The sequence below is a fragment of the Mustela nivalis genome (genome assembly GCF_964662115.1).
Source record: "Mustela nivalis genome assembly, chromosome: 9".
NCBI classification, from domain to species: Eukaryota; Metazoa; Chordata; class Mammalia; order Carnivora; family Mustelidae; genus Mustela; species Mustela nivalis.
This window is the reverse complement of record NC_139028.1, coordinates 113,018,023-113,031,494: the sequence shown is the minus strand read 5'-3', so window position 1 is coordinate 113,031,494 and position 13,472 is coordinate 113,018,023. Positions and strand designations below refer to the sequence as shown.

Below are 13,472 nucleotides of genomic sequence, written 5' to 3'. Positions count from 1 at the left end.
TGCCGGAGAGGCGGGGAAAGCCGTGGAGCCACGCCCTCCGGGCTTCAGCTAGCCAAACCGTGAAACCTCGCGCTTAGCTTTTGGGCACCTCCCAAGATGGGTAACCCCAGTTTCGGTTCCTCTTCGTCTGGCTCAATGGGCCTTACTGTTATTTTCTACTCGTTTCCCTGGAGACTGTTCTCCCCATTTTCTAGATCAGGGGTCAGCAGACTTTTCCTGCAAAGGCCCAGATAGTAAATGCTTTGGGATTGGCAGGTCGCAACTGGGCAACTCGGCAACTATTCACCTCTGCTGGTGCAGCGGGAAAGCAGCCACAGACAGTATCAAGTGAACGAATCTGTGTTCCAACAGAATTTTATTTTCAATACTTAAATTTCATTAATTTCCATCTGTCACAGAATACTATGCTTTTGATCTTTTTTTTCAACTATTAAAAAATGTAAAAACCATTCCAGCTCATGAGCCTTACCAAAAAAAAAAAAAAAAAGGCCTTGGGCAGGATGCAGCTGCAGGCCATGGTCAGCAGAACCCTGTTCTAGATGGGTGAACGTCTAGCTCAGGACCAGGGGTGCGGCCCCCACAAGATACACAGGTGGGATCAGAAGTGTTTTGTCCTGATTCCAAAGTGGCAGTTCGGTCAAGGAGCTCTGAATTCGTATTTGTCTCACTGTTGGTCCAGTTACATACAGAAATGACCCCTAGAGTTACAAGACCAGGACCCTGGGCCAGGCCCCAGGGAGTGTGAAAGGGAGTGGTGGCTGGCAGTGCTGGAGCTAGAGTCCTGGGCTGGGGTTCACTCCTCCTCAGGAGGGGAGCTGGGACAGGTGCATGTGCAAGATTTCTTCTGCTCTCTTCAAGTACTCAGCTGCCTTCTTCTTCACACCCTCCCGGCGGGCAGGTGATGGGTCACCTGTGGAGAGAGAATGGCTCGGCTGAGATCCCTGGGTTCAAAACCCTTGGCCAAGCCCCTTAACGGCTCACAGAGCATCAACATGTGTCTTTCCCCACCTCCCTGGAAACCCCATCTATTTGCCCCATTTTACAGATAAGAAAACTGAGGCCACAAGAGGTAAAGAAACTGTCGGAGGTTATGCAGTTGGTCAGTGGTGGCAATTCTGATCCTTGACTGGTTTGTCTTTCACTTTCCGTTCCCTTCACACCCGAGACTCCAGGCCTGACCTTCCACCTTCCAGTCGTACTCACCAGGAACACCCTGCAGCAGGATGTGCACGCCGTCCCGGTAGCCCTGCAGAGCTGCAGCGTAGGCACCTGCCTTCTCATCCCGCAGAGCCTGGGTGATGAGCTCTGTGGCTTGGCTCAGGTAGGCAGGGGCCGGCCGGCCTTCCTCGTCCTCCTCCTGCCCTCCAGGCTCCCAGGGTTCCTGGTCCGGCCTTTCAGTCTCTGCCTCCATCGCTGCCAGCTCACCCACGTGGGTTGGACTGGGGCCCGCACCTTCTACAATCAGATATGGAGGGCTCAGGCCAGGCTGCCCTCCATTTCCCAGGGCCTGAAGCCCCTCCCCAGACCTCTCTTGCCCATCAGGGTGCCAACCTGCCGCAGATGGAGGGAAGCATTGCCCAAGGAAGTCAAAAGTCATTCATATATAACAGACTTGCCACGATCGATTTAATTGGCGGAGTTCCTATGCTTTTGTAAAGACAATATTACCTTCCTAATTCTTTCTTTAGGTCTGTATTAACATTAGTTTGCGGGGTCTGGGTCACTGGACCTACTTCCCTCCTGACAGTTGATCTACAAATCTAAGAATTCCCACCACAAAGTTTAACTGAAGGATGCCAGACCAGGGCAGAAATGCTCCAAACCCTGGAATGTTAGAGTAACAGATGCAGAGAATCTCACATCTTACAACTTCAGCTGAGGACCCAAACAGGAAGACAGTGGGTGGTGGGTATCCTCCAGTTCCAGAGAGGGCTCCTTATAGACCCCAGGACTGGCAAAAAGGAGGCCAAACATCCCCTCTGCAGCTTATACAAGAGAAGGCTAGGGGCGCCTGGGTGGCTCAGTGGGTTAAAGCCTCTGCCTTCGGTTCAGGGTCCTGAGATCGAGCCCCGCATTGGGCTCTCTGCTCAGCATGGAACCTGCTTCCTCCTTTCTCTCTGCCTGCCTCTCTGCCTACTTGTGACCTCTGTCTGTTAGATAAATAAAATCTTAAAAAAAAAAAAAAAAGTTTCTTTAAAAAAAAACAAACAAAAGGTAAGGCTAGTGATTTGGCCCATCTTTGGTGAAAAGGCCTTTGGAAGGAAGGTGCCAGAAACAGAAGCACCAGGGCGCACCACTGGCCTGGAGGGGGAGGGGCGGGCATTTCTTTTAGCTCCAACCCAGTGACCCCAGGAGGAGACTGGAGGGCCTCCTGAAGGAAGTGAAGATGACCTCTCACTTCCCAGCTGCACATACAGCCCTCCCTATGCTGCTCATGGAGCAGAAGGCAGAGAAGTTCCGGGGATGCCCTAACGTGAGTTCAAGAGTCTGATGATGCACGTGCTGAAGAGAGAGACAAGTGCCAGCTCCTTGCTTGGACGATTCTGATGGTGAGGGACTGGCTAGAAGTGCCCACAACAGCGGGACAAGGAGGCAACGCACCATCTGAGGGAACGGTACTTCCAGGCTTTCGCGGGGCAGGAGTTGGGGAGTTAAAATTTTCTTTCCTTTTTTTTTTTCTTTAGGATTTTATTTATTTATTTGACAGAGAGAGAGAGATCACAAGCAGCAGGCGGTGGGGAGGGGGGTGCAGGGCGGGGAGCAGGCTCCCTGCAGAGCAGAGAGCCCGATGCGGGGCTTGATCCCAGAACCCTGAGATCACGACCTGAACCGAAGGCAGAGGCTTTAACCCACCAAACCACCCAGGTGCCCCAAGTTTTCTCTTCTTTTTAAAGATTTTATTGGGGTGCCTGGGTGGCTCAGTGGGTTAAAGCCTCTGCTTTCGGCTCGGGTCGTGATCCCAGGGTCCTGGGTTCGAGCCCCGCGTCGGGCTCTCTGCTCAGCAGGGAGTCTGCTTCCCCTCCCCTCTCTCTGCCTGCCTTTCTGCTTACTTGTGATCTGTCTGACAAATAAATAAACAAAATTTTTTAAAAAAATTTGACAGAGAGAGAGATCACAAGTAAGCAGAGAGGCAGGCAGAGAGAGAGAGAGGAGGAAGCAGGCTCTCTGCTGAGCAGAGAGCCCGACACGGGACTCGATCCCAGGACCCTGGGATCACGACCCGAGCCGAAGGCAGCAGCTTAACCCCCTGAGCCACCCAGGCGCCCCAAGATTTTATTGATTTGTGAGAGAGAGAGCGAGAGAGCGAGCAAAAGCAGGGGGAGCGGTAGGCAGAGGAAGAGGGAGAAGTAGGTTTCCCACTGAGAAAGGAGCCCTATCGAGACTCAATTCCAGGACCCTGATGCTTAATCAACTGAGCCACCCTGGCATTCCAGAGTTCGGGAGTTTTCTTATGGGGCAAGGGAATGTCTGATGGGAGCTACTGACAGGAGTCTTGACGATTCCAGTCAGAGCATCTGGCCACCGGGCACCCGTGGGTGTTCAACTGGGGCAGGGAGGCAGGCCCCGGTGACACCAATCCCTCCTTCCCCCCTAACCCCTTCTCTCCTATCCCAGCTATGGAGGGGCTGAAGGAGCCCCTGGAACAGGAGGAAGCAGAACGAGAGGAGTAAAAGGACACCCCTCCCAGGTGAGTGGGGCGGCGGTATGGAGCTGAATAACCAGGTGGAAGACTGAGGTCCCCATGTGGATCGGAGCCGGGGCGGGGAGCAAACCCAGATGCCTGACACCGATCACAAAGCTGACGGTCTGCCCAGGAGGTCACCAAAGGCCAAAGAAGAAAAACCAACAAAGCAGGCTTCAGAATACGGCAGGATTCCAAACTGAAACCCTTTCACAATGATCCCGAAGCAGAAGAGCCACTTCCACACCCCAGCTGGAGGAACCGCACAGAGTCGGAGACTTTGAGAATGAAAAGGTCCAGGGTCTCGGAGCCGGGGACTCTCAGCTCCAGGACCCAGACCTCCACGGGAAGTGGGGAGGCTTCTCTTTCCATGGCAGGTCTGGGGTGCCCCCGCCATGCCTACGCTTCCTGCAAGAGGGCATCCTGTGCTGTTCTCTGAGTCCGAGCCTCACCCCCCTGACCAGAAGCCTGGCCTGCCTTCAGGATCTGCGGTGTGACCCTGAGCCGGCCAGGACACCCCAACCTTGGGCTTCCAACGGAAGGAACTCAAATACTACCAAGACAGGGTGACCCCTAACTGTTCCAAAGCTTTCTTAGAAGAGCCAGCTCTCCCTGAGCAGACCTCCCTTTCCCCTGTGGTTGCTCACTGTCCAGGGGCATCTAACTCGTGGGCCCTGGCAGCAGGGTGCCTGCTTCCACTGCTCACTGAGGCTGCCCACTGCCCGCGGGGGGGGGGGGGGGGCGTGTTTCTAGGATTTACAGGTGCTACGCATGTTGGTCAGCGGCTCTGCCCCCCTCTCCTTGCCCCTACCGCAGCCCCCCTCGGCTTGTCCCAGCTTGTTACCTTCCCTGGAGAAGGGGTCGAAGAGGGCGAGCTCGGCCTCTGTGAGGGGGCCTCGGGCAGGGGAACTGGACGCCTCCTCGGTGCTCCCGCAGTTAAAGAGGAGATCCAGGGCCTCCTGGGCAGGGCTGGACGGTGGGGGATCCGCTGTGGAACCAATCATTGGGGACATTCCTGCCCTTCCTTGACATTCCCAGCTTTCAAATACAATTACCCTCTCACTAACGCCTTGTGGCGCCCAAGGGCATCTGACAAGCCCACTCTCCATATGGGTTGTACCGCTTTTACAGATGAAGAAACTAGAGCCAAGAGAAGGAAAATGGCCTGGCTAGACTTCTCAGCACGTTAGCAGCAGAGAAGCTGGGACAAACCCCAGAATTTTTTCTAAGCTCACCAAGGAGGGAGTGTGTCCTCTCCAACACCCTCCAGCCCTGGCTCCCACCCCGACACAGAGATGTACCTGGCACCTCCAGTTCCTCCAGGCCTCTCCTCTCTGCAGGGAGCGGCTGGGGCAACCAGGGCTCCTCAGGGGGCGGCGTGGGGATCAGAGGGGGCGGCAAGATGTGGAGGTCTCTGGACATGTCGGAGGGCCGGGTCACCTCCCCACCCTGCAGGAGAAAGACAGGGACGGGCAGCGGGGACGGGGGTGGGGGGGGGTGGAGGGGGTGGGGGGTGGGGGGGGTGGTGGCCTCAGGGTGCAGCCCAGGGGGCAGGGAGCTCTCCCAGGCGCTGGGGAGGAGGGTCAGGCAGCGACACATACCCGGAAGAAGGCCTGGAGCTGCGGGCTGTTGTTGAGCGCAGGGATGTGCACAGTGAAGCGAAGCAAGTCCTCGGCCCCCTTCCGCCGCTCTTCAATCACTGAGGCCTCGAACCGGCCTGCAGCCCCCAGGAGGAGAAATGGGGAGAGAAGCAGTGGTCCACGGGGGTCGCTTTCCTTCTTCTGCCACGGAGGATCCCAGCAGCCAATAGCTCTCCCGCCCATTCTCCTTGCTCCTGGGGGAGCAACCTTCCGGGGCTCCCCCAAGGGGGCAGGGACCAAGCTCCCTCGTCCTCTGTGTACCAGATGTTTATCAAGCACCTACTACGGTGCAAGGTTCAGCAGGTGAATGGGAGGAGGGCACGGAGTCCGCTGTCACAGGATCACATCCCAGACAGGGGGAGGCGTGCAACCCACAAGAAACAAAATAACTTCAGATGGCTCTGATGCAACAGAGAGGAAGGTTAAGACTCAGGGAGGAGAAGTGACTTGCCTAAGGTCACACAGCTAGCAGCTGCTTTTTCCCAGTCTCCCTGCTCTGTTCTAGGTATGCTGCGGAATTAGCTACCTCGGACCTAGCAGCCGGCTACGGTGCCCACAGCCTGGCACCACCCTCCGGCAGCAACCCTTCACCTTGCTGTGAAAGAGAATCTCCCACAAGTCTAGAGATCCAAACAGCAGCTCACTCCTGTCCACCAGAAATACGTCATGAGTGGCATGTGCAATTACTAATTTTCTCTTAGCCACGTTAAAAAGAAACAGGTTAACTCAACTTTAGTAATACATTCCACTTAACCCGGTATATCCGAAATAGTCTCATTTGCACGTGTGATCGATATATAAATTATTGCCACAGTTTACAGTCCATTTCAGTGGGCATTCGACCCATACGGCAAGCCTCGGCTCAGACTCCCCACATCTGGCTCACAGCTGCTGCTTTGGACAGTGTGGGTCTAGAGGTGAGACCAGCTCCTGGGGAGGAATTCTGGTTCTGCCACTGACAGGCCAAGCCCCTTTAGGACCCTGAGCCTCAGCTTCCTTGTCCTGGAAATGGGGCTAAGGAAGATGGACTGCTGAAGGGCTCCACACATACTGAAGGCTCGGCTGCTCTGAGCCTGCCTCAGTTTCCCCAGGTGTGAAATGAGGCTGTCTCTAAGGGCACCCCCCTCTAAGAAGTGCTTCTGCTGGGGGTTTTGGGCCCCCATCAGGCTCCCTCCACCAGCAGGGGTCCCCTCTGCCTACCTCTTCCTCCATCTCTGGCCTGAATGCGTAGATCAACACTCACCAAACACTTGGGCGCGGGGGAAGGCCGGGAACTCCTCCAGGCGGCGGAAGAGGTTGCGGTGGGTGTAGGCCAGGTCCCCATGCAGCTTGCGGAAGTCGCTGTACCGCTTCCAGACCACCACCTGCCAACGATGCAAGACTTGACCTAGGCTGGCAATGGTGGCGGACGAAAGAGGCTTTCCCCATTCCCAGCCTGGAACAGCACATGCGTGCCTGTGTGCGTGTGTGAGTGCGTGTGTGGCTTGGGGCAGAGGGCCAGTTCCTCCCAGGGCTGAGGAGTTACCAGCTGTTCCTTTGCTGCTCCTGCATCTGGACCTGGGGAATGGTTCCCCTTCCTCCCAGGAGCCTCACCTCTTTGACATCCTCTGGATCCTTCTTTGAGATGAACTGAGGAAGAAAGGCAAGAACCAGATGAGACCAGAGGCTGACATCTGACACCCCATCTCCCAGTAAAATCCAGCGACACCCCAGGTACCTCCCAGCCCTCATTGTGGCCTTTGGCTGTTGGCCACTGGTATCAAGGGGTGCTGGCTTCAAGGCTTTGTGTCACCTGAAGCAGTTTTTCTCTCACGTGCTAGTTTCTTCATCTGCCAGATGGAAGGATCCCATCCAGACCCCTTGGTCCTCAGCCCAACTTTCATCTCCGTTCCTTCACGAATCTGCATGTCATCCTGGCACAAGGGGCCACGCTGACCTCTGCATCGTTCCCGTCTTCTGTGTGTGCTGCCGAAGCGAGCACTATCGCCCTTCCTTTGAAGGCCCAAGTCCCTGCATCTCCTTCTGAAACTAGAGACCCTCCAGTTCTCTAAAAAGTGAGCTTCTGTCCCAGGAGCCACTCCTTCCTTAAGTGAGGAAGTCTCTGTGGGCAAACACTCCTGAATGCAGAAGACAGCATCACTGGGTTGCGACCCCCGGAAGAGAAGAATGGGGTCTGAGCTGGAGAGAAGACTCTGTATTCACTATGGTATATTCATAATAATTAGAAAATAACACTCCAAGGGCGCCTGGGTGGCTCAGTGGGTTAAAGCCTCTGCCTTTTGCTCAGGTCATGATCCCAGGGTCCTGGGATCTAGCCCCGCATCAGGCTCTCTGCTCAGTGGGGAGCTTGGTTCCCTCTCTCTCTCTGCCTGCCTGTGATCTCTGTCTCTCAAATAAAAAATAAAATCTTAAAAAAAAAAAAAAAAGAAAGAAAATAACACTACAGTGTGGACTATTTGTTAGTTTTCCAGAATCCCCTTTAACTATCCTAGATCCCGAGGCAGCAGATAGGATTAACATGCCCATTTACCAGTGAAGATTACACAGCACATTTTGCAAATGACTTATCTGATAATGAGCTGATATCCAAAATATATAAAGAACTCCTACTCAATACCAAAAAACCCAAAACAATCCAATTTAAAAATGGACAGAGAGAGGAGACTGGTGGCTTAGGTCATGATCTCAGGGTCGTAAGATCGAGTCTCATGTAGGGCTCCGTGCTGGGTGTGGAGCCTACTTAAAGATTCTCTCTCTCTCCCACTCTTTCTGTATCCCTCACTGGGTCAAGGAAGGAAGGAAGGAAGTAAAGAAGAGAGAGAGGAAGGACACGAGTAAAGGTAACTAAATCAATCCCAAAAAGCGGGGGGCAGAGGGGCGCCTGGGTGGCTCAGTGGGTTAAAGCCGCTGCCTTCAGCTCGGGTCATGATTTCAGGGTCCTGGGATCGAGCCCTGCATGGGGCTCTCTGCTCAGCGGGGAGCTTGCTTCCTCCTCTCTCTCTGCCTGCCTCTCTGCCTACTTGTGATCTCTGTCTGCCAAATAAATAAATCTTTAAAAAAAAAGGGGGGGGGAGGCAGAGGACCTGAATAGATGTTTCTCCAAAGAAGATATACAGATAAGCAACAAATAGATGAAAAGATATCCATATCACTCACCACCAAGGAAATGCAAATCAAAGTCACAATGAGATACCACCTCATGCCAGTCAGAACAAAAAGGTAAGAAATAACAACTGTTGGTGAAAATGTAGAGAAAAAAACTTTGAAGCACTGTCTGTGGGGATGTAAATCAGTGCGCCACTGTGGAAAACAGTATGGAGTTTCCCAAAAAATTAAAAATAGAAATACCACTGGATCCGGTAATTCCACTTCTGGGTATTTACCCAAAGAATACGAAATCACTAATTGGAAAAGATATATGCACCCTTATGTTTATTGCAGCATTATTTATAATAGCCAAGATATGGAAGCGTTCTAAGTGTCCACCCATAGGTGAATGGATAAAGAAAATGTTGTAGATACAGACGATGGAGTATTACTTAGCCATAAAAAAGAATAAAATCTTGTCATTTGTGCCAACATGGATGGACTGAGAAGATACTACACTACGTGAAATACGTCAGACCCAGAAAGACAAACACTACGGGATTTCACTGATGCGTGGAATCTAAAAAACAAAACAAAATAAACAAAACCAGGAACAGACTCATAAATACAGAGAAGGAACTGGTGGTTGCCAGAGGGGATGCGAATGGAGGGAATCAGTGACATAGATGAAGCAGATAAGAGGTACAGACTTCCAGTTCAACAATAAATAAGTCATCGGGATGAAAAAGTACAACACAGGGAACACAGTCTATAATACTGCAATAACTTTGTGTGGCAACCGATGGTGAACTACACTTACCATGGTGAGCAATTCCTAATGACGATAAATGTCGAATCACTATGCTGTGCACCTGAGACTAACATAATATTGTAATAGTCTATGTCAACTATACCTCAGTTGAAAATAAAAATTAGGAAAAAAAATCACATACCAAATATGAGGGACTGCTAGGATCAAAACCCTGGCCTTTGCTTTTCATGCCCGAGTCAGCCTGAAATATCCTGGGTAAAAGAAACTAGATTTAAAAACTGCTCAGGAATATATATGCCTGACAAAGGAGTCAGATCTAGAATATAGAAAGAACCAGAGATCAGTACTAAAGACAAACAACTCGACTTTCAAAACTGGGCAAAATATGGGGTGCCGGGGTGGCTCAGTGGGTTAAAGCCTCTGCCTTCGGCTCAGGTCATGATCCCAGGGTCCTGGGACTGAGCCCTGATTTGAGCTCCCTGCTCAGCAGGAAGCCTGCTTCTCCCTCTCCCCTTCTGTGATCTCCCTCACTTTCACGCTCTCTCAAATAAATAAATAAATAAAATCTTAAAAGAAAAAATGATGAGAATATGCTCGATATCATTAGTCATCAGAGAAATGCAAATTATACCCTAATGAGGTATCACATACCCACCCACCTAAAATGTCTAAAACTGAAGATGCTGAAGCATTTGTGAGAAATGGGAGTATAAAACGGTACTTTAAGTACTGTACCACTTTGGAAAACTGGTAAATTCCTTCCTTCCTTCTCCTCCACTCCCTTCCCTTCCTTCGTTTTTTAATGATTTTAAAGCAATCTCTACATCCAACGTGGGGCCTGAACTCACAACCCTGAAATCAAGAGTTGCATGCTCTAGGGCGCCTGGGTGGCTCAGTTGGTTTAGCGACTGCCTTGGCTCAGGTCATGATCCTGGGGTCCTGGGATTGAGCCCCACCAGGTTCTCCCTCCTCTGTAGGAAGCCTGCTTCTCCTTCCTCTGCTTCCCACTCCCCGTTTGTGCCTTCTCTCTGTCAAATAAATAAATAAGATCTTTTAAAAAAAGAGTCACACACTCCAACAGAGCCAGCCAGGCACCCCAGAAGCTGGTACTTTAAAGAGATGACCTAGATAAAAGCTCCTGGAGAAGCACACTTAACATCTCAGAGGCACAAGGAGGAGCCTTTGGAGATAACAGGGGAGGTTTAGGGATCAGTAAAAAAAAAAAAAAAAATTGGCTTTGAATTTTCCAGAGCCTCACCTGTGGTTCTGTAAAGACTCAAGGTGTAAAACAGGGACAGCTGCTTTTAATTCTTCAGGGAATTAATAAGATATCAAAAGACTGATCCATTTTTGTTGGAAAGTTCTTCTGTCCCTTTGGGAACATTTAGCATAGGGGTAAAGGCCAAAAACCAAAAACTAAGACAACAAGAAACAAGTTCTTATCAGGCTCTGAGTATCAGCCACTAACCTGGCCAACTTCCACCCACAGAGCTACTTAAACACTCTTTTAAATATTTTGTCAGTTTCAGCTAGGATGAACAGCAAAGGACACATGGGAAACTGGTAATTTCTAGGACAACTACATACGTAGCTATCAAATGACTGAGCAATTCCACTCCTAGGTACACACCAAGGAAAAATGGGTGCACAGGTCCCTAAAAAGACTTGTACATGAATATTCCCACAACTCTACTCATAACAACTAAAAAATTTTTTAGACACAACTCAAATGTCCATCAAAAGGAGAATGAATAAAGAAATGGTGGTATATTTCTAGAAAGGACTACTATCACATGGCAAAAAAAATTACTCATGCAACAACATGGATGAATTCCAAAAACATTATATAGAGAGTGAAAAATGCCAAATACAAATACTTGCTGATTTTATTCGGTTGAGGTTCAAGAACCAACAAAACTACTCTTATAGTGAAAGAAGCCAGGACAGTGGTTACCTCTGTGGGAGAAGAACTATAGACGGAAAGATACAAAGAAAGTCTCTGGGGTGAGGGAAATGTTTGTATCCTGATGTGAGCACTGCCTAGGCGGATCTATAGGTATGAGAAAATTACTGAGCTGTACACTTAGGGTTTATGCACATTATGTATACAGCTTATGTCTCCGTTTTAAAAATTTTACAAGGGGAAACAACAAAAAACTGAGGAATACCGGCATGTGACTTGCGGAGCTGTGCGTAAATGATAAACTGGATACTCATATCTGCTTTTAAATGTAGGGTTGCTGTGCAAGGATAAACAAGGAATTAGCAGCATTGGTTCTCACCAAAATGGCAGACGAACAGGGATAGTAAAAGAGGGAAAACTATTTCTCTTTCAAAATCATAAAAACATACCGATGTAATGCATGTTACTTGCTTAAAAACCAACAGAAAGATTTATAGGAAAAGGTTTAAGTCCCTTGCCGCACCTTTCCCACCCCCAGTCGGATCTTCCTAGGGACTGTGTGTGTGTGTGTGTGTGTGTGTGTTTGCAGAGGCAAGAGAGACATAAAAAATATGGGGAAAGCTGTTTTAAACATCTAAGATTCTGTACTTAAATCGCTTTGGAAGGAGGGTCTTTGTGTTTTCACTTCCCTTTAATAGTTACTAATGCATCAGTTTAATAGTTGCCTAGTTTAAACTTTGAAAGGTACGAAACAATTTACAGTGAAAAGTCTTCCCCCCCACCACCAGTTCTCGGGTATCATTCTGCAGATAAATTTTATACCGTTCCTTTTTTTAAATTCCTCATAGTTTCCTCCCTGTATCTATAAAATCTGCTTATAACGTTGTTACTGCTTCGTAATCAAGTTTAGTCTTTATTGACTTCCTGCTGTGACCGTGAAGATAGAGACTTGAAAATTTCTCCGGAGCTGTACGAATTTTTAGGCATAGATAGGTTGTTTTTTTGTTGTTGTTGTTGTTTTGTTTTGTTTTTTAATTAAACTCTTTTCAAAGGGGTTTTTATGTAAATATCAAACAAACCAGTTAACACAACTTACTCCAAGAGACTGAAGAAATAACTAAGATTTGGGCGGAGCCAGAGTTTTGGCGTTAATTTAAAGAAATTCACAGTCTGATGAGCAGACACCACACGTCGGGCGTGGGAACCCACCCCTCCCACTCCAAGAGCTGCTGTCCACGCCCTTTTAAAAGGACAGCGCCCTCCCAGAGCCGCACCCCCCCCCGGTTAAAGAAGTAAACGCAGGCTCCTACCGCAGCCTCCTCTTAAAGGGGAAATGCATTTCTGCCATCTAGAAAGGGAGCGTCCAGCAGTGACTTGTCTCAAAGTAAAACACTGCCCCCCCCCTTGTTAAAAGGGTAAAGGTCCCCTCCGGGCCCCACCTCACCTGCGCGGTCACTTTATACTCGGTGTAGCCCTTGGGGTGGGTCCTGGGGTCGGAGACTGTGTAGTGCCGCAGGAAGTCGTCCTTCGCCTGGCGGGACATGGCAGCCGAGCGAGAGTGGAGCTGACCGCCGGCCTCTGCCTCCTCCACGCCGCCCCCGCCCCTCCGGGATAGTCTACGCCAGCCGCCGCCGCTCCGGGGCCTGCGCCCGCCTTCCTCGGTCCCAGGGAGCAGGTCGCAAGTGACGGCGCAGTTCTCGGCCGCGGTGTGCATCCAGGGAGCGTCTAAAAAGTTCTCGGTGGCTGGTAAAGCGTAAACTAGGTGATTTGAGAGTTAAGGACTTGGGAAGGTTGGATCACTCCGCTCCGAACAACGTTTAAGTCAGCCCAAGCCTACGTATCCAACGACTTCACCTCTGCTTCCCGGTTCCCTTCTTTTGGCTACCCACCGAAGTTTTATCGTGTCCAGTGCGTGCCAGGTGTAGCCAATCATTTCCCTGTCTCCTTCCATAGGATTCGCTAGTTCATGTTTTCTGCAAGGGTAGAGGGGGCAAAATTGACCTCCAGAGCAGCAGAATGGTTTCACAGTTTCTGAAGTCACACTTCTTACCGGCTGCGCGAGTTTCCCTTAACTACTGGAGCCCAAGTTTCTTATCTCTAGAATGTTTATAGTGTTTATGATAGGAGATATTATAATAGAATCTACTTCAGAGGATGACTTTTTTTCCCCCCTTCTTGGTCTGTCCAGCGTTCACTGCCACCTCTCCATTAGAACCGTATCTTTGTTTGGAGGTGGTTCTGTCTAGGTAGCCCTTCAGCTTCCTACCCCAGAATCCAAAGGTGCCAGGTCCTTGCCCCAGGTCTTGTGTGGGGCAGGTCTCTTCTGAAGTCTGAATCTTGAGTTTCTTGAGTGAGGGATAGAGGATAGAGGTCCCCAGGGCCAAGGGA

General features: G+C 50.3%; 1 protein-coding gene across 2 annotated transcripts; it reads right to left on the bottom strand.

The window, feature by feature from the left end:
• Positions 1-338: 338 nt before the first annotated feature.
• SNX15 (sorting nexin 15) lies at positions 339-12,757 on the bottom strand. 2 transcript variants are annotated; one of them, XM_082748411.1, is made up of 9 exons: positions 12,529-12,658; positions 9,363-9,432; positions 6,916-6,951; positions 6,566-6,686; positions 5,284-5,399; positions 4,984-5,131; positions 4,527-4,670; positions 1,204-1,455; positions 339-910 (listed from the first exon to the last, which is right to left on the bottom strand). In XM_082748411.1, exons 2-9 carry the CDS (start codon positions 9,408-9,410, stop codon positions 804-806), a joined length of 972 nt encoding a protein of 323 aa, XP_082604537.1. In that variant the 5' UTR covers positions 9,411-9,432; positions 12,529-12,658; the 3' UTR covers positions 339-803. The 2 variants fall into 2 exon arrangements, with proteins under 2 accessions (XP_082604537.1, XP_082604536.1); XM_082748410.1 differs by lacking the exon at positions 9,363-9,432 and having other exon boundaries at positions 12,529-12,757.
• Positions 12,758-13,472: the final 715 nt, after the last annotated feature.